A 24882-nucleotide genomic window follows, 5' to 3' on the forward strand; every position below is an offset into this window, starting at 1 on the left:
TAATACACACCGCCTAGTTGTGGGAGAAGCGGCATGTTTAAAGAAAGAAAATGGGTAGCCCCCACCCTCAGAAAGAGGGGCATAATCTCAGCAGTGTCCAAAATGGGCAGGATGCCTCCTGGCTGAGGAGCAGACCATCTGTTTCAGCACCTCATACCCTCACATCCACGACATACTTGCTCTATCACAGCAAGTGCCAATGAATAACCCTGCCCCTTAGCCTTCCGGGTGGGTCTAGCACAGCCCAATAGAAATATAATGCAAACCACAGACATAAGTCTAAATCTTCTGGTAGCCACATTTTTAAAAAGTAGAAATAAAGAAGTGACATTAATTTTCAGAACATATTTTGTTTAACCCTTTATCTTTAAAATATTCTCATTTCAGCATGCACTAAATACAAAACTCATGAGATACTCGACATTCAGTTTTGTATTTAAATCAATATTAAAATGAAATTAAAAAATTCGTTCCTCTGTCACACCAGCTACATTTCAGCTGCTCAAGGGTCACACGTGGCCAGTGGCCTCCATATTCAACAGTGCATTCCAGAGTCACTGTCTTCACAGAAATTACGACTGAGGCTAACAGTCATGCCACATAGCTGCAAAGCCTGTGATACCTCTTGGACTATCCTAAATGGTGAATTAAAATGTAATTTGCGAGGGGCACCTGGGTGGCCCAGTCAGGTAAGCATCCGACTTCGGCTCAAGTCATGATCTCACGGCTCGTGAGTTCGAGCCCTGCGTTGGGGGCTCAGAACCTGAAGCCTGCTTCGGATTTTGTGTCTCCCTGTCTCTGCCCCTCCCAGCTCATGCTCTCTCTCTCTCTTAAAAATGAATAAATATTTTTTTAAAAATTAGAAAAAATGTAACGTGCAAAAATCTTTTATTCCTAAGGTTACAGGTACTTTTGATAGATCATAACCATTCACAGGTCGAGTTAACTAGATGAATCTTCCAGTTGTCCTGAAGAATCCAAAATTCCAAACATTTTTATATGTTAAAAAAATGGGCTGGTGATATATGTGAAATAGACTATCCTGACAATGCCGAGTTGCTGCCAACGTTGCTACTCCTTAATATAATTCTAAATTCTTCTTTAGGGGATCTAAATGAACTTTAGGGGATCTTTAAAAATAAACATCACACATTCATTCAACAAATATTGATGAAGTGCCCACTACGTGTAGAAACTGTGCCAGACATTAGAGACGGGATGGTGAAAAGAAACAATCCTTAGCCTTGGAACTTACAAGATTATATAGGTATAGCAGAAAAACTGTTAATTTCTCTGCAAATCATATCATGGATCACAAGAAAGCATACTCATCTGAAATTGCCAAATAGAACAGACTAATTGTTGCCAGAAGGGACAACATTTAACTGCACAACCGTTAGGTCCAGATGGACAAAAGATTGAAATTATGCAAAGCCTGAGGGAAGTCTGCCTCTAGGACTGGATTGAATGTTTATGCGCAATAGAACATTATGGCTGCAGAAGATGGTTTCCCAGGAGAGTGTAAGCTGGAAAACAGGCAGAGATGACTTAACACAAAGAGAACAGTCTAGAAATGTTTTCTGGTGAAAAGGCTTAATATAATGAAGCTTGTGTCCTCTGAAACTTTTAAAATGGGCATTGACTAATAGAACTTCAGGCTGATTAAAACAGAATTGCAGAGAAACGGAAGGTTTCAAAGGATTCCAAAAGGTCATGCCTCCCAGCTCTCTTCAGATCCGGGGTGACTTCATCCAGAATTTATAACCTAAAGCAGAAATTGAAGCACTGCATCTGAGTGTTAGCCTACAACTTCCACCCCAAACCAATAACAGGTAAGGTGGAGATTGAAGGTTTAGCTTTGTAATTTTTTAAATCAACTTTCCGCTGAATGAATTCAAGTTCAGAGTAAATTACTGGGATACTTATTGTGTTTAGAGGAGTCCTGGCCGTAAAGAGATGGAGTTCTAGAATTTTATACCTTGTAAAACTGTTTCAAATATACTTCTGAACCAAGGGAATATTTTCACACGCATAGGAGGCACATTACATAACTTAATTCAGTGGTGAAAAGTAGTCAATACTATTTGATGTGGGTAAAAAGGAGAAATATTTAACCTTCTGAAATGAGAAGGTTGACTTACAGTACTAAGATAACGCTCTCTCTGAGGCTACTGCAATCATACCATCTGAGCTAACTAGCATTTTACCACTTAGAAGTCTCTTTCTGGTAGTGACATTCATAAACATGTCCTGTGTGAAAACATGGCATTATGCAGGATTGAGTTCTCCTGTTCATTATGGGCTTTTCACTTATCTATAATGTCAACAGAGGTGGTGTCACTACAGGAAAGGAGAATAGTGCCCCTGTGGCTCTCCATCCTTACTCCAATAACAGCCAGAAGCAAACAAGCAATTAGCCAGAAAAGTTTAGAACTGTCACAGAAAAGAAATAAAGTGGTCTTACTAATCATTGTTTCTGTGAGGCTGCTTGATTGTGACACTGGCAGATAGGCTAGGTTGATTCTGGCCAGTAGTGATCAAGTATTCAATTTAAGTAAAACAAGATATGGATTATGAAAAGGGCGAGTAGAGAACACCTACAAGTCAAAATAAGCAAGGCTTCTCCTAAAAGGAGGCAAAACCCATAGGTCCTGAGGTTCTACAAGAGTCTTTCTGGTCACATATATGATGCTGGATGGTCTCATATGTCCACAATCATCTTTTATGTGACTCAAAGACTAATGCCAGGTGCACATCCTTGAGTACAAATTATGCATATCCTGATTTATCAAAGAAGTTGTGAACCAAAGGCATCTCCAAGACCGCAAACATCCAATATCTCAAACCAACCTGCCAACTACACCCTGTTGCCTTGGCAACAGGATGCAAGCAGGCATGGAGAAATCTTGTTGCCTGAGCAACAGAATCTTTAAGAAAAAAAATAAAGTAAAATGGGGACTTATGCTGTGACTATGGCAAAGGCTTGTAGGTTCAAGTCAATAGGTGGGATTTTAGTCCTATTCCAAAGAGAGATATAGAATTTATGCTAAGATAACAGTCATTCATCAATTAATTAACAAGTATTTGGGGGCTGGCACCTATGCACAATACATTGCCACCTGGGAAATGCAAAGATGGACCCAGCATTGTCTGGTATGTGCCAGTGTACAATAATAAATATTAATTGAATGAATGAATGAATGTTCTTAAGAAAATCATAATACAATGACCAAAGCTTACTTTGTAGTCAGTGTATATAGTAGTTAGAGAAGTTGAAGGCCCTGTGTGCATTATCAAATTCCACTATACAAGATAATTTATAAGTTGAAATAAAAGTTAGAATGCAGTGGATTATATCTATCTATCTATCTATCTATCTATCTATCTATCTATCTATGTACTGAGACTATAAAATCCAGATAGAAACTGGTAAAAGTCATGCCCATTCTTAATTCTTTCCTAACAAGTAGTAATGGAGGCAGGAAATTTTAGACTATTTAGATCACTGAAAATGATTAAAATTAGAAATTTCAAAAAAAGTCCTAATTATTGAATTTGTGCTTTTTTTCTTGACACAGACATTAATTAATCCAGCTTTTGACTAACTATCAATGTTCGCAAAACACCAAACAATAAGGATAATTACTTAATATGATTATTTCGAAACAGGTAATGTTTTGTGACAGATGACTATAAAGAGTGAATTGCGCTCTTTTACTCTGTGCAATTTCAGAGATGTCCACATCAAAATAAAAGATGATTTCCACAAACACTCAACATTTCTCAATATATGTGTGCAGTTCAAATCTCTAAAACTGGGAACTTAAAAATGGTACAACCACTCTGGAAAACAGTTGGGCAGGCTTCTTTAGAAAGTTAAGCACCAACTACCATACGTTCCAGTCATTTCATTTCTAGATATTTACCCAAGATTTTTAAGAGTATGTATCCATATAAAGACACAAACGTTCATCACAGCTTTATCTGTAGCAGCCAAGTACTGGGACTCAAATGTCCAGTAACAGATGAATAGAAAACAAACCATGATATATCCATACAATGGGCTACCACTTAACAATAAAAAAGAATGAACTATTGATAGACTATGAAAACAATATGGACAGATCTCCAAATAATTATTCTGCCTAAAAGAAGCCAGACAAATAAGAGTATGTACTATATAACTCCATTTATATGAAATTCTAAAATGCTAACTAATCTAGAGTGCAACAAGCAGCGCAATGGTTGCCTAGGGTGGGGAGTGAGGAGAAGGGAGGGTACAAACAGACATGACGACACTTTTACATGGATATGTTCTCTATCTTAATTGTTATTTCACAGGGATATGCATATTCAAAACTTATCAAATTGCACATTTTAAATATGTGCAGCTTATTTTGTGTGAATTATATCTCACTGAAGCTCTTAAAACAAAATAACTTTTCACAATCTCATTCAAGAAAAGTTATTCAAATAGACCATCACATGACCTATACATGTGTTAAAAGCAATATATAAAAAATATTCCATTAAGTTCACTTTTGTCTGCCTTCTGTTACTTATGAGACGGAAGCTAAATGTAAGTCAGTTCTAGTTATCTCACGGTTCGACATCTTCAAGAGAGCTAACTGGTTAGCCCTCAGTAGAGTATGAGTTTATTACAACCAAAGCAGCTATTTGGTGACACTCAGATCGATAAGCATTTATAGGAGTGTCCCAAGTGACACTCCTGTTCATGACTCTCCAATAACATGCAAAGAATGAAGATGTAAAATCAAATGTCTATTCTAGTAAGTCAAAAGCCTAAAAGCAAATTGTACTCAGTGAATATACATATAGTGTGAAGGACCTGTTCATCATTAGGAAATGTGGGTCATCTAGAAGCTCCCCATAGTCTACCTGTATAATGTCAAAAATGCTATACTGATATCTCCAGATTTTCTTGGGGTGGGGAGGGGTAGGAGAGCCCTGGGAATGGCTGCTGCCTGGATGGCATCCTACTGAGGGAGATTTCATGTCTGGAGATCTGAGAATGGAGATTTGGAGATTCACTTTCTCTTCGTGAATGCTACAGTTCCAGAACTGAGGAATGGGGCTCTCTCCACTGATATGGAACCTCAGCTTTGACTTTGGCTTCTAGGACTTTCGGTGATTTGGGGATGGGGGAGGAGATACGGGGAGGAATATGTCAAGAAAAGGAGCCTACAGGAATTATTTGCTGGCTTCATGTCACTTCTGCTCAGTAGTTCATAGAACAAGTATATACTTCTAAGAGTTGAGAACTCATTCTCTCTTGGTCTTGCTATTAGAGTCCTGAAAAAAATTTGTAACTTGATGATGACTTGGCTCACCAGGATGCCTTCCAGTTCTAATATGATGTTTCCTCTCACCAGCCCTGAGACCAGTATTTCTCTGAGGAGGCAGAAGCTGTCCCTCTAGTTCCATTTGCCTAGCTCCATTTGAAAGTCTATGGCAAATTATTAGGGAGGTACATTGGTCCTTCAACAGGCAATTGGCTTAAATCTGGTCCCTGATATCTGGGGTGATAGAATCTCAGAATTTATGCTCAAGTTTTCTCTCTGAGCTATTTAGCCAGGACCAAGTTTGAATTCTAAACTCTGTGGCTTTTTCTCAATGGTACCAATTCTGTTGTTTTAAGAGCCAAAAGGATCCCCAAGGGGGAGAGCTGCCCAAGGTCTCACTGTAACTGGTCTACCGTTTCATATGTGACACAGAATACCCAAAAATCTCTGCAGGCTTGATTTTCTACTTATTTTTATTCTACTTTATAGCTCTGCTATCTTCTTTTAGATTCTAACTTCTCATTTAGCAACTAAATATTTTCTATTATGTAGCGTTGCTATTTTCTTTTAGATTCTAACTTCTCATTTAGCTTCTAAATATTTTCTATTATGTAACTTGGCTATCTTCTTTTAGATTCTAACTTCTCATTTAGCTTCTAAATATTTTGCAGAATGGTTTCACATTTCACTTCAGTAAACCAAGAAACCCAGAAAAATCCTAAACAAATGAGATGGCAAATAACTTTACCTTTAATGTCTTTTAATTTAAAGAATTAGAAATACATTTTCAAATTGTCTCCTTTTAATTCAGAGAAGGCCTGGGGGTTACTTGGAAGGATGTCAAAAGTCATTAACTGTCTCTCCTCTTAGTTGGCATGAATCACAGGCTGTCTTTTGTCATTCGTCTTCTTCTGAAGTCTGTCCTTGTCTCCCTGTTACACTCAGAGTTCCTTGAGGGAAGAGAGCTCGTCTTAAACCGACCTGTGTTCCTGATGGCATGTTACACTGCACCACACACAGCACAGCTTTCAAATGTTACTTTAGCTCACGTCCTATTCACCTATGCACCTTCTGATGCATCAGCCTCAACATCTGCGCCATTTTCCATTTTCCACCTGTTGGCTTGGTCATTAACCTCAAGTTAAAAGGGTTAATGTAATTACACTCTGTAATATCCCTTTTTCGATGAGCTTCAGATTGAACGTCTCCTTTCTGTTGGTTCTAGTTTAGCCAATTCACTATAAAATCTTCAGATAATGACTAGTTTTAAAAGCCAGTTCAAGCTCTAAAATATATAGAACCTATGTTTCTTTTGTTTTTGAAGGTTTAGACTTAACTGGGCTCTTTCAAATAAGACAATTTTCCATGAATCCTTTTAGAAAAAAAGACTAGAATTATTTAACAACTTCAAGATGCCTAAATTCATCTGATTGGCAATTCCCATTTTAATATAAAATTCTTTTAATTGGGGAGTTAGACCCATATGTCATGAGGCATTTTTGTACTAAAATACTTGTTTTGCATGTATTTTATACATTTAAGCACATTTATATCACTGAATAAAGTATCCAATAATAGGAGGGGAAAAAAAAAGCCTTTTAGGGATGTTCTTAAAAACATAAATAGTCACAAACCCGGTAACGGCTAGATTCCAGAGCGCGCTTGCTAGTTATGTTGTGGGAGAACTCGTTGGACATTTCCCTATGCAAATCAAATACTGTTCCAAGCAGTTGGCTAGATTTCCAGATCAGCTCACAAAAGTCTACTGAACTGGTGATGTGGCTAAGGTAGAAGCCCTGATACCTGAGATGAGGAGGACATCCTACTCTGGTAGCATCAGACCCCCAGCTCTGCAGCCACATCTTCCAACCCTGTCCCCTCTCTTGCTGGGCCAACAAGCAAGAGCTCCCATGGCTCCAGGCTCCTGTGTGTGGCTTCCTTGTCTGTGGAAAGTGGGAGCAGAGGTGGTGGCTTAGGAATAAGAAGCCAGAAGGAAGGCAATTGGAGGGAACTGCAAGCCCGGCAAATTCCTTGGGCGATCCTCTATTTCAAGTCTCAAGTCCTCTAAATCCCCCATTCTGGTTCTCCTGGGGTTCGGGACTGTTTCTCTTTCCCCGGCCCTCTCCTTTACATCTGACCATCACTTCTCGGCACATCGGCCCACTGAAAAAATGTGTAGGATTCCCTCAATGGCCCTTCTGGTATTTTATGCGCTCTGATAGGTTTTCCTTGGGTTTTTGTCACTAGCAAAACTAGAGATGAATTAGGAAATTAAAAGGCTTCGTGCTAACCCTTCCTGAGCCTTACTTGGAAAAAAATAAGTGATTAGTGATGCTGTATCTTTGACTAAACAAAAAGTAGTTTTCTACATGAACCCTCCTTTGCCCCCTAACTGAACCCTTCAGGATTTTGCAAGGCAGCTTCTTCATTCTGAAATTCATCTTCCCAGTGGACAGTAGTTCCATTCTGGCTGCCCAGTACCCACCGTGCTCCCTGCAGCAAGGACCTCCTGATGGACTTGGAGGGGGCAGTCGATCAAGGAACTCAGCTCTCCCGGCAGCGGTAAATAGGATCCTGATTCAATCCAGGCCAACTGACTCTCTCTAGCAAGACACTGAGTCCTGAGAAAGGTGACACATGGGTGCCAAAAGCAAACTGGGAGATCCTTTATCCCAGCATCAGGGCCTTTCTGATTCTGCCAGCAGTGCCTCCTCCACAGACCTCAGGGGCTCATCTGGCTCTTATTCCTTCCTAAGTTTAGAACCTCTGGGTTTCTAATTACATGAGCACTGCCCCCCCCCACTGCCCGCCATAAAGCCTTTTAATGAACCTCTGTTGCATGAGTCAACAAAAGTCAGGTTCATTTGCTGGCATCCAGAAAGCCCAACTGAGAAAGCACACCATAGCCTTACCCTTTTGTCACATTGCATGCAGCCACGTCCCTAGCCAGGGTCACCCACAGTGCCACAGACCACTGACTGGAATCACCACCTACGCGCTTATGCACAGGTAGCCTCAACTGGTGTCTCTGACTCAGAGCTGTCTGACAGTCCTTCTGCCTGTCTCCACTCAGTTGTCCACCCATCTTTATATTGGTTCTTCCCAGGTGACCACTCCTCAAATCTAGACCATCTTCACAGCAGTGACCTTGAAAATCATCTAGTAGACAGAAACCACCAAGTATAATCTGCTCTGCTTTTCTAGCTTAATTTTGTCTTTGCCCCCTTTTCTTGAGACAAAGAGCTGTCCCTTCATCTTTCCCGGACCCACTCTCTAGACTCAAGCTACTCTGTGCCTGTGTCTTATCAATTCCTTTTCTCTCTTTATCTCTCCTTTCCACTGGCTGCCTCTCCTTAGTACCAGTCACCCTGAAGTCATCCTGATTCTAAAAAGGCCCCTTTTGACCAAACGTCCCCTACCAGCTAACTACCTCGCTCACTCTTAGCTTTCTTCCCCCCATCACTGCCTCTGTAACTTCTAAAAGCACCACAATCCCACTGCTGCCAACCTCACTCAATGCTATGGAAACTGCCCTTAATGACAGTCACCAGGGACTTCACTAGGCCAAACCTAATGGTTTCATTTTAGTTTTAGCCCAAAAGATAACTCTTGTAGAAACTGCTGATTATCCCCAAATAAGTTTCTTCTTCCCTTTAAAACAGAATCCCCCAAACATATTCATCCCTCTCATAGGAGATGTGCTCCTATGATTACATTCTGGCCAATGGTATGTGAACAGAAGGGATGAGCACAATGTCGGGTCCTGTCCTTTCCACTTCCTGCTGGCTGGGGTGTGGATGTGATGTGGTCCACATTTGCCACATTCGCCATGAGGATGAGCCATATAGCCCACCTGAGGAGGTGGAAAAACAAGATATAAGGAGCCAGGGCTCCAGAGGAGCCCATAAAGCACAACCACCTGCTTTCCTCGTCCACCCCTGAGCTCCGAGAGGCTAACTGCTTAGCTGAAGGTCACAAAGCTAGAATTAAACCCTGACCCAAGCTTAGTACTCTTTTCCTAATGTTTATTTATTTATTTTGAGAGAGAGAGAGCGAGTGAGGGAGAGAGCGGGGGAGGGGCAGACAGCAAGGGAGACAGAGGATCTGACGTGGGCCCTGCACTGACAGCAGAATCCGATGTGGGGCTCAAACTCAAGAACAGTGAGATCATGACCTGAGCTGAAGTTGGACGTGCAACCAACTGAGCCACATGGGCACCCCTAAGCTTAGTACTCTTTATGGTAGGCTGCTTGGTAAACCGTAATCACTGCTGGGAGGGTGGGCTCTGACAGCCTCTAGTACCACATGTCCATGGAGACTTCTAGCCATCAGGTTTCACTTTAGCCACCAATAACTCAGCTCTGCAGAGTTCTGGGAGCTCAATGTGTACGTACCTTGTTTGGGATTGTCTTTCTCCTCCCGAAGCACTAAAACTTCTCTTTAAAATGCCTGGAACAAGAACATAAAAATATCTTTATATTTTCCCTCTACAAACCTTTTATTTATTTACCTATTTATTAATTTAAAAAAATGCTGCATCCTATAATATGAGCAATTTTACATACTCTAAAGATGGTCATCATTTATAAAAGCATCAGCTGAAATATAATGTTTCAAATTACTGTTTACTTAATGGGATTGTGTAAGGTCCTTTTTCCAAAGAAAAGGTACTAAAAAGGCAACTCTGTTACTAATAGCTAATAAAGGAAAATAAAATATCCATGTCATAATTATCCTAAAGCCCTTGCCAAGATACCTACAAGTTGCCACATGCAAGTTTAAATGTTCAACCTTTCCTCCTGGTTTCCCCACTGACCCTCCCCACTATTGCTACCCAGAATATAAAAAGCTGAATTCATCTCCAAACAGCCAGTAATTAACTTCTTCTAGAATTTGCTACATATGAATGAATATTTTTCATTTCATTCATTTCATTCATTTCATTTCATTCATTCATCAATGAATTTATAACATTCATGTTTTCCCAATCACATATCAGGATATTGTATCTAGCAGGCAGGAATTTGCAGGGAAAAATCAATGTTGGAAACTGAGATCGTTCCAGAAAATCTGGAACACGTAGTCACTATTTTGATGGACAATTAAATTCGGAAAGAAACAAACAAAAAAATGAAGCTCAATCCTTAGGGTTTAACTTTGATCCTTAGGGAGATTATTTTAAACCTTCTTTTGAGATTTTCATAGTATACTCCTTAATGAGAGAAATTTATTTATACTAACTTTATTTCAAAATATTTCTATCCTGGAATGCCTGGGTGGCTCAGTCGGTTGAGAGTCCGACTTCAGCTCAGGTCATTTAGGCTTTGTGTTGACAGCTCAGAGCCTGGAGCCTGCTTGGGATTCTGTGTCTCCCTCTCTCTCTGCCCCTCCCCTGCTCACACTTTGTCTCTCTCTCTCTCTCTCTCAAAAATAAATAAACATTAAAAAAATTCAAAATATTTCTACCCTAATATGCCTCCAACTTACTCTTTTAAAAGAATTATTCTTTCCTCTCCATATTCCATTTTAACTTCTCTTTCAGTTTCAGATTTGTTGAATGAATTGAATCCTATCTTTCCTTAAAAATTTTATCCAATATATCTTTTCTTTTCTTTTCCATACCCCATACCCCAGACTATTTACTTTACTGTTTTAAAGTAAGAGGCAAAATTAACATATGGACTGAATTTATATAACATATTTGTCATAGTACTAAACAATTAAAATATTCTACTTTAGTGTTTGAAATTATAATCTATCCCTTACATAACATAAATAAAATCATACAAAACTTAGTCTACTCCAAGACTAACTTCTTCTCCAGGTCTCTAACCCTTAGAGAACAGATTCACAAGAGGTCACTTCCATTATTCCTGTGGTTATTTAGTGTTTCTCCAAATTAGTTATCTCCACTCCGCAGTTACAAGGTGTATTTGCCAGTAGAAATAATAAAACTAACTATTTGTTTGACAGCTAAGGCAACAGCAGACCACAGTGCCGGTTGGCCTCTGGGCCTGCCAGAAGGCTAGACAAACCTGTCCTAATTAGCACTGTACCTAGAATATAAACCGCTGCGTTACGCATATGATGGCGGTCACCCGACTCCCGAGCGTGATTCCCAAACCGCGACCTACCGGAACCCCACAAGCCGGCAAAGAAAACTTACTGAATGTAGATTCTTTCACAGGGCTCGAACTGGAGCTGCTGGAGTTGTCCGAAATGTCCAATTCCTCATCTAGCTCTGAGTACATGTCTGCACATGAACAGAAGAGTCACAGAGCAAAGAAAGAGAGCAAATGAGCCTTGAAACGGACAACACTGAAGAGCGCATTCACGTGGCCACCACTTCACTAGAAATACCTTTGTCAATATTTTCCAAGTTGAAGGTCTCCTCGGACAGGATTTCATCACAGGCCCTGTCTTCATCCTTCCCGCAGGGGGCCTGGAAGCCCTCGGGGGGCAGGTCCGCGCTTTCTGAAAGTTCGCTCTTCAGGCTGGTGCCTCCACTGCTACTGCTACTCAAGCTTGCCTTCTCAAAGGTGTCCTGCAAGGGAAATTCAATGCACAGCTGTCTTTTCTTCCTTCCTCCCCTAGGACCCAACGCTTATTAGAACATATATTAAAATGCGTGCTAAGCATATATATTTGTGCTAACGTACCACCGGTTATTCTATCTGCACATTTGTGGCTGAGTTCACTTAGTCCCTCTCTATAAAAAAATGCATCCCTGCAGGCGACCACGGGACAGACAAGAACAGAGGTGCCAAGATGCTCAATGACAAAGGTCTGTGCGATGCGGCAAAAGAAAATGCAGCGCTAAGGGAAAGATACATATCAGTTAAGCGGAAATTACTGTCACCTTAATAACATTTGCCCTCTCAAACAAACATGGGAATAAAAGGTACAGCATAAGGAGAACAGTCAATGGTGTTGTCATAGTACTGGATCGTGACATGTAGCCACGCTTGTGGTGAGCAAAGCCTAAGGTAGGGAATTGCGGGTGTATACTACACTATCCCGTACTGTGTCTTATACCTGAAATTAATGTGAGCTCACGTGCCAGCTATACTTAGGAAAGTACAACAATGCTATCAAATCTCAGCACCACAGTGGGCGAGTAGGACTTAGTTTTTTCAAATTCCAGGAAACTCTGCAGCAGCAGTGGATGCCGCCAGGCCATGGAGAGAGAAAGGCGCAGTCCTCTGAAAGGTGCAGAGACCAGCACAGGCTCCAGTGGTGACCAACGCTTGCTCGAGACAGGTCCAAGGGTTTACTTTTGTTTTGTTTTGGATACTCTTTCTGAAATTGAATTGACACCCACAGCCACCAGAGGCAAGTTTCTAAACTCCATGGTGACAGAACTGAAGGTAAAGAAAATCTAAGGCCATATGAGTGACGGGTGTTAGAAGTCTGCCTCCAAAAGCTCTCACGTGTTTCTGTTCCCTAAACAAGACAAAACATGAAAAGAATAGCAAAGACATTTTGTGCAATGCAAACTGTCCCATCAATGTTATCTCTTTTTCCTAAGAGTTTTTTCACGGTACTTTCCTCAAGCTGCCACCAAGATGCTTGGAGATCTTTCTTGCTCTGTTGGAGCTAATGTGCAGTTGAAGCGTTTTCATTTTCTTTGTCAAGTCCTCCATCCAGTGACTGCTTTGTGACTCAGCATTGTTCCTTCCTGTTTTTTGGGTCTACTCCTGTCTACTACCTTAGAACCTAAAATGGAAAATGCTTCGGACACCCTTTGGATTGCTCATGCGTTCTCAGAAATCTTCCCCATGCTTGAGACTCGTAAGGAGCTTCCAATGCCAGCCTCAGCGCAGCTGAAGCTCAGCCCGGACACCAAATTCAGGAGCTCCTTCTAAGGCTCACAACTTTCCTTCCGAACTCACTCAACCCCTTCCGTGTCTTCCTCCTTTTTCTGTCCCAACCCACAGATCCTTCTTCCTCCAACATCTTCAAGTGAAGTCAGAAATGTACACAGAAATAAATTTAGGTCTTTCATATCCTTATGACTTTTTATTCAAAATCATTTACTGCCCTATTCTAAAGCCCACAACTGGATTTACGACCCTGTAGGGACTCTACACCCAAGATGTGTTGCTATCAATGTTTAAAAAATAAAGAGAGAGATAACTTTTGAGTTGACAAAACTCTATTGCATTGATGCAATTAGATGTCGGAATTCATATATCTCGAAAACTGGCAAAACTTCAGCAAAGGCTTTGTTTCTTTTTAGAACAGGCATGGAGAAGACATCAAAGGAAGACATTTTTTCTTTGGACAAATGAAGAGTGAAGAGAAGCTGTGAGTCCTGACACAGGTATCGCAGACTTGAGGAGTTTTGACTTGTAACCAATACCAAAGAACCAGGAACCAGATGGCTTGCAAATCAAGTCATTTGCAACCAGTAAAATTGCATCCATAAGTAATTGGGTGTTTGCTTAACTTCTGAAAAAGGGGAATTCACATACTGAGAGAGATGCTTTTTCAAACTCTGTAAGAGGGGAAGCAATAAAGCGATAAAGTAATGTAGAATGTATAGTTTGTTTTAGTTTGAAAAAAACCCCTCTGTTTCTGTAATCTCCTGCAGCAGTTTTGCTTCAAAAAAATCTATACAGTTCTTGAACTTGACATAAAAGATACGTCACTGTAGACACATTTTCCCAAATGTGATTTCCAGACTTTTTCCTTGTGAATATTTGAGTACCCAACTCATTGCCAACTCACCCCTTGAAGAACTGGAGGCTATTTTAGTCCCCTTTGAATCCCTCCATGCCTTGCACGATGCTTTACACATAGCAAATGCTTAATAAGTAGTTGCTGTATTGAGACAGAAGGGAGAAAAGGGCCAGGGAAGAAGGTGAACTCCCCTACATGATAAGTAGGTTTTGTAACATCTGTGTTTGTTTTCTGTTTGTTTGTTTGTTGTTGTTTGTTTTTGTTTTTGTTTGTCTTGCCCGTTTATCCAGAATCCTGGGTCAGAATCCATCGTGCTGTTTCTCTAAGAGCTGAAGAGACTATCTGGTGATACACCAATGAATAAGAGTGAATGCTTCCTTTCCTTTTTCCCCTTTGCATGTTTGAGAAGTTGTAAAGCTCGATTCATCTGTATTAGAGATGGCTGGCCCAGCAATGACAATCCGGCTCCTCTGTAACCCAGCAGGCCCTGGCTAAAGGCAGAAATGGTTAACTGTTTTTAACCTGAGAGTTGAGGCCATTAAGATGTTTTTGAAAGTTGCCTCCAGCGAGTACATAAACCTATTAAAGGGAGCTGGGGGGAGCAGGGAGGTGCAGCCTTGGGGGATGCAATTTGGCTGCTGTCATCTTTTTTACTTTTTGATTACTTAAGATTTTTCTAGGAATAGAAGAGGGAGTTAACTACATTTTTTTTGGCATCTACATATCTCCCAGGAACGGATGGACACATTCTGTGCATCAATATGGCAGCAAGAAGAAGACAATGCAAATGAGACAATAAAATTATCACTGATATGGAAATCATCACCATTACTGGAGACACTTCCTGTCACAGTGCTGTTATAGGCACAATTATGTTTAGCTCGGTTTTGCTCATTATAATGTAATTTTTTATGTGTGCAGCACATTATAATACATTTTCAGTTGAATAGCAGTTCTAACAGTAACAGCCTGACATTGCCTAAATTAACTGCAACAGTAGGGAAAGAATTAAGAGAGCTATTTTATTAAAACTAGTGCAATTTTTTAAATTACCCAGAATGTTTTCTAAGGAGAGAGAAAAGCAAGAAATAAATATAAAACATAACACTAACTATATCCTATAGATGCTTTACTTTAGCACGATAAAGAATGTACTATTTCTTTTGTTCTAAAATAGTCACTCTATTTGAGCTATGTCTTTGCCTAGATTCTCGTATTTGTTTAGTTAATAACCATGACCTTAGACACATAAGTTCAGGGCTACCCACGGCTTGACAGCAATTCACCTGGCTGAGGTGATCTCTTTTTAATGGCAAACCACGTTCTATGCTTTTCATGGATGATAGCACAAAGAAAGTCCAAATAGGAGACAGATCATTACCGCATATTATTGCACATAAGTTTTGTCCCTTAATTTCAAAGTATTAAAAAAATCAGCCAGTGTGATCGAGAGGGCTGAAGGGGCCACACAGACCCAGGCCATAGCTGAGTGGACTGGCCACTTCAGCAGGTGTGGTGAGAGGCTCCTGTCCAGGACCTCACTCTGGGACACTTGGTTTTGCCATCACGGAGAGGTGGGCTGCAGGAGCAAGCTTGGAGCCTGGTCCCTTCCTACGGCAGCTGGGGAATCTTTTAGCTGCAAAGTTGTTTGGTGGATACCCCTGTCTATTTTGTTCATGAAATCCTGAAGTATTTCCCTGCTCTTGTGTTCCACATATCAAGTAGAAGAGCAATACGTTCAAATTAAACCAGAAAAACTGGTGTGTAAGGCGATGGAAATAACTAAATTTACAAATATTATATAATAAAGGAAAAATATTATCTTCAAGTTCGGATATTAATTATTTTTTATTTTGGACTTCTTTTTTTTTTTAATTTTTTTTTTAACCTTTATTTATTTTTGAGACAGAAAGAGACAGAGCATGAATGGGGGAGGGGCAGAGAGAGAGGGAGACACAGAATCGGAAGCAGGCTCCAGGCTCCGAGCCATCAGCCCAGAGCCCGACGCGGGGCTCGAACCCACGGACCGCGAGATCGTGACCTGAGCTGAAGTGGGACGCTTAACCGACTGAGCCACCCAGGCGCCCCTATTTTGGACTTCTTAAAAATATTCATACAAAGCTAAATGTTTGGCTTTAATATAATTAAATGCATATAATTATGATCCTACTATTATCATGACACTCTCTTAATTAGAACCTCTTAAGAGCACAAGAACATACTAACGAACTATCACCAAAATAAGTAAATTAGAGAATGAGTTAATTATAACAATTCAGTATAAAGTTCCACTATCAAATTTACCATGATTGATAAAGTTTCACTGCCACCCCATAATTAATCTAGTATCAGTAATAGGTTCTCTGTGTTTCCTAATTCAAAGACAGGTTGTCTAGAAGTAATACTACTAATAAGGAAGAAGAACAGTGCTATAGTCTGAAGGCATCCCTTATTAAAAATATAGAAGATTTAGTCTACATCAACATTTACTGACCACTCTTTTGTTTCAAAACTGCACATTACCCAAGGAAAAGAACTGAATGTGTGTGTGAAAACTTCTGAAATCATTTCAAAGGAGGCCAAAAGCAGGTAATTCCATTTGACATATAGAAGAAGTCATGCACAGAGAATCATCAAGTGGTCAAGTTTTAAGACATTCTAATTTGGATTGCTCAAAAACGAGAAATGCGGTTGAAAACCAGCACTGCTTACGGCATGAACACAGTATGGAATTAGACATGGGTGGTATCAGTATGAGTGAACCACACAAATTAGAATTCTACTTACTGTTTCATTTTTAATACGGAATTACACAAAGAAATGTCTAGTTCTTGTCAAAGCACACACTTAGTACCTGACATCAAAATACCAAACTGATTAAGTGCCAGTAAACAAAGAGTTAAAAATCAAGGAGAAGAATCACCATCATCTGTTACCAAATCCTGCTTCCGTTCTTAGCTTTCAGTAGTCAATTGGTACACAGCAACAGCTGTATCATTTTAAAACATTATGTCACCCCTTTGCTCAAAACGCACATCATTCAAGTCTATACCATGGACCACACCAGCCTTATCTCCTCCTCTCACCCCCTGCTTCACTCAATTCCAGCCACACAGGCCTCCTTGCTTGCCCCTTGAATTTGGCAGGTATGCCCCACCTCCAAATATTTGGATTTGCTGTTCCCTCTGACATCAATGTTGTGCCTCCAGATATTTGCAGAGTTCACCCTTCTAATGTATTCAGGTTTCTGCTCAAACGTCATGTAGTTATAGAGCCTTTTCCTGACATCCCTATTTAAAACAGCCTGTCTTCGCACATCTACCAATCACTATCACTTTGACTTCTCACATTTTTGTCCACAGTACTTAAATGTATATTAATTTATTATTTGTCTTTCTCTACTACAAAGATGGAGTTCTTTGACTATTCCGCTTACTGATAAAACACCAGGCTAGAATATTCCCCAGAGGAGAATAGATGCTCAATAAATTTTGATAAACAAATGAAATAAAAGACCGATTCTTCAAAGTACTGCAAAACTCTTCCCCATATTAAAACAGAAAGTAGAAATGAAAAGAGTAGCATTAATAAGGAGTGTAGAGGAGGGCCTGGACATGGCAATTTTGGAGACAGCTCTGGTTATAGAGGAGGAAGAGAAGGAAGTGGTGGTGGAGGACCTGGATATGGCAGCCTGGCAGGGGAGGGGTGGCTATGGAGGTGATTATGACAAGCGTGGAGGAGGAAATTACGGAAATGGAAATTACAATGATTTTGGAAATTATAACCAGCAACTTTCTAACCGTGGTCCCATGAAAAGTGGAAACTGTAGTGTTGTCAGGAACATGGGGGGACCATAGGGTGGAGGAAACTCTGGGCCTGGAGGCAGTAGAGGAAGTGGGGATATGGAGGGAGAAGCTGATATTGGGCTTCGTTGTGTAAATAGGAGAGGATGAGAGCCCAGAGGCAACGGAACAGTTTCAGGCTGTCAAAATAATAACGTTAAGGAAACTCTTATCTAAGTCATGCATAAATCTGCAGTGATATAGCAGAAGATACCAGAGCAGATGCAGAGAGCCATTTTGTGAATGCGCTGGATAATTTGATAACTTTACCTGGCTATGGAGGAAGGAGTTGGGGGAAAAATGCCTTCGGGACAGTTTCTGAGCTTTTCAATTGTTATTTCTTTCTAGTGGTTTTGTAAGTGTAGAAGCATTCCTTCTTTGATGATGTTAAACTTGTAGGTTTCAGGTAACATGTGAAACCTTTTTAAAGATTTTCCTCAAAGTTTCAAAAGCTATTAGCCAGGATCATGGTGTAATAAGACATAATGTTTTTCTTAAAAAAAAATTTAAGTGCATGTGTAGAGTTAAGAAGCTGTTGTACATTTATGATTTAATAAAATAATTCTAAAGGAAAACAAAATAGCAACATTATTTTTTTGAAGAAATTGACAAACTGATTCTAAAATTAATAAGTAAATATAACAGATCTAGAATGGCCATATCAAATTTGACAAAGAAGAGCTAAATTGGAGCACTTATACAACCTAATTTCCAGACTTCTTAAAAAGCCAAAATAATCATGACTGTGTTGTATTGGCTGAAGAACAGATACGCAGATTAACGCAACAGAATAGAGTTCAGAAATAAATCCACATATATAGTGTCAAATGATTTTCAAAAAAGACATATAGTAAAGTCAGTGAGGAAGGATTAGGCATTTTAAGAAATGATGCTGGGGAAACTGGGCACCCATAAGGAAAAAAAATAAATTTCAATCTCTTCATCATTCTATGCATGAAGTTAAATCAAAATGGATCATAGACCTAAACATAAAATCTATAACCAGAAAGAATTTAAAAAACAAAAAAACAGCCTATTTTTGCAATCTTCGGAGAGGCCACAATTTCTTTAACAGGATGCAAAAAGCACTAACAACAATGAAAAACTAAATGAGTAAATGGGACTTGAACAAAATTAAAATTTAACAAAATTTCTGCTCATCAAAAAAATATCATTAAAATAGTCAAGTCATAGATTAGGAAAAACATTTGCAATACATATACATACATACAATACATAGTCATATATAGACTATTTAAAGAACTCCTAAAGTCAACAAAACAGACCTTCAGTAAAATAATGGCCAAAGATTCGAACAGATACTTCTCACACACACACACACACACACACACACACACACACACACAGATATATAATTGATCAATAAGGAAATGTAAAAGTGTTCAACAGCCTTGGCTATCAAGAAAATGCAAACTAAAACCACAGAGAGGTACCCTTTTATTCCCAACACAATGGCTAAAATCTAAAAGACTGACAATACCAAATGTATACAAGAATGTGGAACAGGTGAGCAAACCTCATATATTACTTCTAAAAATGCTAACCAGTACAATTTTGGAAAACTGCTTAGTAGTTTCTTTTAAAGTTAAACATACATCTACTTTATGACCCGGAAATTCTACTCCTACGTATTTGTCGAAGAGAAATGAACGTATCTCCATAAGAAGACTTATATAAGAAAATTCAGAGCAGTCTTATATAAAACCCCAAATCTGGAAACAACGTGGTGTTCATCAACAGGAGAACAAAATATGATACATTCATACAACATAATACTATCCAGCAACATAAATAACTGCCAAACACAACATCATGGATGAATCTCACAGACATTAGGTCATGTGAAAGAAACCAGATGCTAAAGCATAAATCCTCTGCAATTTATATGAAGTCACACAATAGGCAACAGTAATCCATAGTGTCAGAAATCATGGCGGTCTGTCCATGGGCAGGGAACCACACGGCAAGGGGCATGAGGGAAATTTCTGAGGGGATGTATATGTTGCGAGTCTGGTTTCAGGTGCAAGTTGACCTTGTGTCAAAAGTCATTAAACTAAGTGTAAATTATGCTATATGTAAATTATATCTCAATAAACAAGGGGGGAGTTATGGTGTGGATGTAAGAATTGTGTGTATATTTGTCTGGGAGCCTAAAAGGCATTGCTTTATTTTTTTAACCCATAACAAGTATAGAACATTTCCAAAACAAGTCATGATTTTTCCCGATAGTTCTTTCACTGCATCGTTATTTGTTGCCTTTTCACAGCCTTGGGGGAAAGTCAGCCAACAATTAACCAGACAATAAAAGCAAAGATGTTCACAAAAATATTGTCCTTTTAAAATACATCATTTTCTACATGGCTTAATTTAATCTCTTAGCAGAGGATTGCAGACACACGCCTTTAGTGGCGTACTCAGCAATTGTAAATGACATATGGTATAATAAAAATAAAACAACTCAGATAAATAAATAGCACAACGGTTTTTTAAATTTGCACTACGAAAATGAGAATCGGGTGCTCGCGTATCTGTTCAATTCTCAAGTGGTCAACTTTAAAGATATTTGAGAATTTAAGATAAATATCCAATGCCTCTTGATAAAATTTGCTAAGAACATACAGATATTGTATTAGAAAGCTACAATAAGAATCCCAGAGTAAAGAAGTGAAATTATGAAGGGACTGTGGATTTAGAAATTAGTCTATGCTGACAAGCACTCTACTAGCTGTTTCCTGCACAAGGTAGATGGAATTTAGTGCAATAATTATGTGTGCCATATGTCAGCAGTTTGACAATATGAGACGATCACATAAATCTTTTGTAATTCACCGAAAGTTTAGAGTAAATTTCTAGGACTCACTACAGGAACATTTACTCATCTTTTTTATTTTATTTTTTTAATGTTTATTCATTTTTGAGAGATAGTCAGTGTGGGTGAGGGAGGGGCACAGGGAGAGGGAGACACAGAATCCGAAGCAGGCTCCAGGCTCTGAGCTGTCAGCACAGAGCTCAATGCAGGACTCGAACTCATGAACTGTGAGATCATGATCTGAGCCAAACTCAGATGCTTAACCCACTGAGCCACCCAGGCACCCTAGGAACACTGACTCATCTTAAGCATGAGATAATTTATCAAGACCAAGTGTGATTTTTGAAAGATCATCTTGGTAGATACATAGAGGATGGTTAAGGGAGGGAGATGAGTCTAGATAACTTGAGTAGAATGGATTCAATCATTTGGAAGGTCTTCAAAGCTGAGGCTTCTTTGCGATGAAAAAGAAATTCTCTCTGTGGACAGCAGTTTCAGTCCATGTCCAAGAGTTTCACCTTGCCCTTCCTGCCAGCCTACCCTGTGGATTATGGACTTACCTAGTCAGCCCCCACAATTGTATAATTCCTTGCAATAACTCTCTTCACATGTATCTCCTACTCGTTCTGCTCTATACCTGTGCGTAGGACTGTTCTGTATCCGACATAATATTAGCATCCCTGGCTGCTTCCCCTTAAGTACCAGTAGCGGTCAACATCATTGTGATAAACAAAATGGCTCTCCTGATGACCTCCTGTAGACAGTACAGAGGTGATATACTGAATCACTGCCAGGGATGAGGAAGAGAGTAGAGGCAAGAAAGCTGGCTATCTCACCCCATGTGAGATAATGAGAACGAGAATTGTAAGGATAAGATGGAATTGTCAGACATTTCAGAAATAGATTTGGTAAAAGACTGCTAATAAAATGGATGTAGGATTTGAGGGAGAATGAGTTGAAGAAAATGTTCAGGTTTCAGTTAAGGTGATGAAGTGGAGAACATGACTGGGTTAAAGAAAGAGATTCCATTCACTGTGAGAATGGCTCAGCATAAGGTACTTATTAGACATAAGGGTAAATGTCCAGCCCAAAATCTATGTCTGTCATGTAGGAAAGGGTACGATCAGGCACACAGTTTTGGAGGTCTTCAGAAAATGGACGTGGAAGTTATGTTGTAAGACACATCCAATGTATTTCGCCTTCTTAGAATATATTGTGTACTTTTTCTCCCAGAGCCCTTATACTATGGAGACCAGACCATGAGGCTGCGGCTTACAAACCTAAGGAAAGGCCTAAATGAAGAACACGTGGGGAAAGAGAAGGTCATGGTGGAAGGGCAGTTTCTGGCAGTGTGGATGGGAAACAGGGAAGTCTCTCTGAAGCTCAAAAAAGGAGCCAGATGGGAGGATAGAAGATAAGTCAGGTTCAAGAATCCATGTTTTTCCTCCTCACATCCTTTCTAGCAGGAGTGAACACTGGGAGTAGAGCAGAGGGTGTGAGGGGGCAATTCAGGTTCAGCCAGAAAAGACTAGAAGCTTCAGAGAAGCTTCATGATCATCATAACGCTATATACTATGTAGTTGATAAGGGCATTTAGTAGAAGGCCCATGAGGGTAGATACCCTGTGTTCACTGTGGTATCCCCCACCCCTAGAATATTATCTGACACTAATAGGCACTCAATAAATATTTGTTGAATGAATAATGGAATGACTGGCACCCGGGATAAAGGAGTAGGAAAGAAAAAAGAAGATGGGACTGATAATGTGTCCCTTTACTCTCAGTTCCCCGTGGACTATGCCTGGCAGAGGTGCGAATCCAAAGCTCCCAGGCACCACAATGGGAACGTGGAAAATGGATGTGGAGCTTCCGGTGAGTCCACCAGGTTATCACTGCATGGAGAGGAGCACAGAGAAAACAGTTCAAATCAGGGATGCCACGGTAGGTCCCCCAAAGCTATAGAGATAGGCTCACCTCATCTAAAGTCAAAGAGACCAAAAGAAGAGGGCGACATGCAGAGCCCCCTCCCATTGGTGTGAGGATGCCTGAGCAGTCTCCTGTACCCAGCTGCCATCTTGGGAGGAGGAAATGGTGAGGAGAACCCTTGAAATGGGAGACAAACTTTTACACAAAAGCAGTTGATATATGTGATAATGGTTATATCCACCATTTTCTGCCACCGGCAGAAATAATATATATATATGTTATATATGTTATTATTATATATGTATTATGCCAAAATAATATATATTCTAGAAAATCAAGTTCCCATTTTGTATAACTTTTACCCAAATTCATCTGAAATGGAAAACCATGGAACTGGATAAAACTCACTTAAGGGAAGAGCAAGAAGAGAAGCAGAACATAAAAATTTAAGAGTCCAGGGAGATATAACAAGAAAGAGTATTCAGAGATGTAGGATGGAAACCAGGACAGAGGAGTGTGGTTGAAACCACAGGAAGAAAAAAAAAAGCTCAAGAAGGAATTATGAACAAGAAGGAAGAATTAGCCCTCAGTTTGATAATTCGTTGTCAGTTACTCTGGAGAAATTCAAGGCTTTCATCCATACTAACCAGGATTAAATTCAAACATCGTGACTAGGTATTCACAAATTTCTGCCTTTTAGCACCAGTTTGCTTTCCCAGACTTTGCAAAGTATACATATCAAAACATGCACTATAAATCAGGAGATCCAACTTTCAGTGCTAGGACAAACTGGCACACTAGCTTGGTGACCTTGGGCAAGCCTCTTCTCTTGGTTTCTCTTTTCTAGCATAAAACAGTTCCATTTCTGGGGCACCTCCGTAGCTCAGTCGGTTAAGCGGCTGACTTCGGCTCAGATCATGATCTCATTGTTGGTGAGTTTCAGCCCCACATCAGTCTCTGTGCTGACAGCTCAGAGCCTGGAGCCTGCTTCAGATTCTGTGTCTCCCTCGCTCTCTGTCCCTCCCTCTCTCATGGTCTTTCCCTCTCTCTCAAAAATAAATAAACACTAAAAAATACTAAAGGGGCGCTTGGGTGGCTCAGTCGGTTGGGCATCTGACTTCAGCTCAGGTCATGACCTCATGGCCGTCGAGTTTGAGCCCTGAGTCGGGCTCTGTGCTTACAGCTCGGAGCCTGGAGCCTGTTTCAGATTCTGTGTCTCCCTCTCTCTCTGCCCCTCCCTCACCCATGCCATCTCTGTGTGTCTCAAAAATAAATAAACGTTAAAAAAAAGGAAAAAAAATACTAAAAACAAATAACATTTCTAAAATGTGATTAGTAGTCCAAAGTAAACCAAGCTGGTATATCTGGAGTTCATGTACTTTCGCTATTCTTTTCCATCCAGGAGTGACTTCTTACCTACTTTTCAAGGCCCAAACTTACCCTGCTTGCTTTGGAGTCTCCCTGAACTATATCAGCCATAGACCTCATTTGATATTCACCCAAATTTCCTCCATTTGATATTTACCCAAGTTGCATATGTGTCTTGGCTTCCCAGGTAGACCGTATAAGTCATTTCACAGCGGGGACCACTCCTCATAATTATTTATAACCTTCACAGTACCAAGCACAATGTCTTACATTCAGAAGACATTCAACAGATCTTTGTTCTTCCACTGTTTTTTTAAATTTTTAAAAAGTTTATTTATTTATTTTTGAGAGAGAGAGAGAGAGAGAGAGAGAGAGAGAGAGAACACAAGCAGGGGAGGGGCAGAGAGAGAGGGAGATACAGAATCTGGAGCAGGTTCCAGGCTGTGAGCTGTCAGCACAGAGCCCGACGCGGGGCTCAAACTCACGAACCGTGAGATCATGACCTGAGCCGAAGTCGGATGCTCAACCAACTGAGCCACCTGGGGACCCCATGTTCTTCTATTATTAATTATAAACTGCAAGCACTTTCAATTTTTCTCTTTTTGTATTGTTCCCTGTTGTGTTTATGGATACGAAAATAGTTATCCAGACTGAATGAACTTACCATACTAGCAAAAAAATCGTTTAGCTATAGAACAGAGATGATGAAGATAAAAGTACCTGACAAATACCACTGGAAGAGGAGTGGTGAATCCCTGCAAAACTTACCCTTTAAAAACTTGCTTCTTTCATGATTACCCTTCGGTCCCCCTGGTACGTTCAGCTCTGCTCCATTTGTACACATAGAAATACACTTTACTTACCAATGTTAACATTAGTCTAAAGCTGTATCCACAAAATCCCAATAATCTGAGTGAAACTGAAATTTTCTA

The 24882-nt window shown here is 40.0% G+C and overlaps 1 protein-coding gene across 14 annotated transcripts in view; it reads right to left on the bottom strand.

Moving 5' to 3' along the window:
• The window catches only part of NEK10 (NIMA related kinase 10), a 225778-nt gene that overhangs the window by 52426 nt on the left and 148470 nt on the right, over positions 1-24882 (bottom strand). For 13 of the 14 annotated variants that reach the window (XR_009611993.3, XM_060638485.3, XM_060638492.3 and 10 more), the window contains 3 exons: positions 11664-11847; positions 11470-11556; positions 9698-9752 (listed from right to left, as the gene is read on the bottom strand). Coding sequence is in view for 13 of the 14 variants with exons in the window: in XM_060638485.3 (XP_060494468.3) it covers positions 9698-9752; positions 11470-11556; positions 11664-11847 (326 nt within the window). In the remaining variant the exon portion in view is untranslated. Of the gene's footprint in view, positions 1-6046; positions 6254-9697; positions 9753-11469; positions 11557-11663; positions 11848-24882 lie in introns of those variants that run through there. The other variant, XM_060638499.3, reaches the window with a different exon arrangement.

This window comes from Panthera onca, chromosome C2 (assembly GCF_046562875.1).
Source record: "Panthera onca isolate mPanOnc1 chromosome C2, mPanOnc1 haplotype 2, whole genome shotgun sequence".
NCBI lineage: Eukaryota > Metazoa > Chordata > Mammalia > Carnivora > Felidae > Panthera > Panthera onca.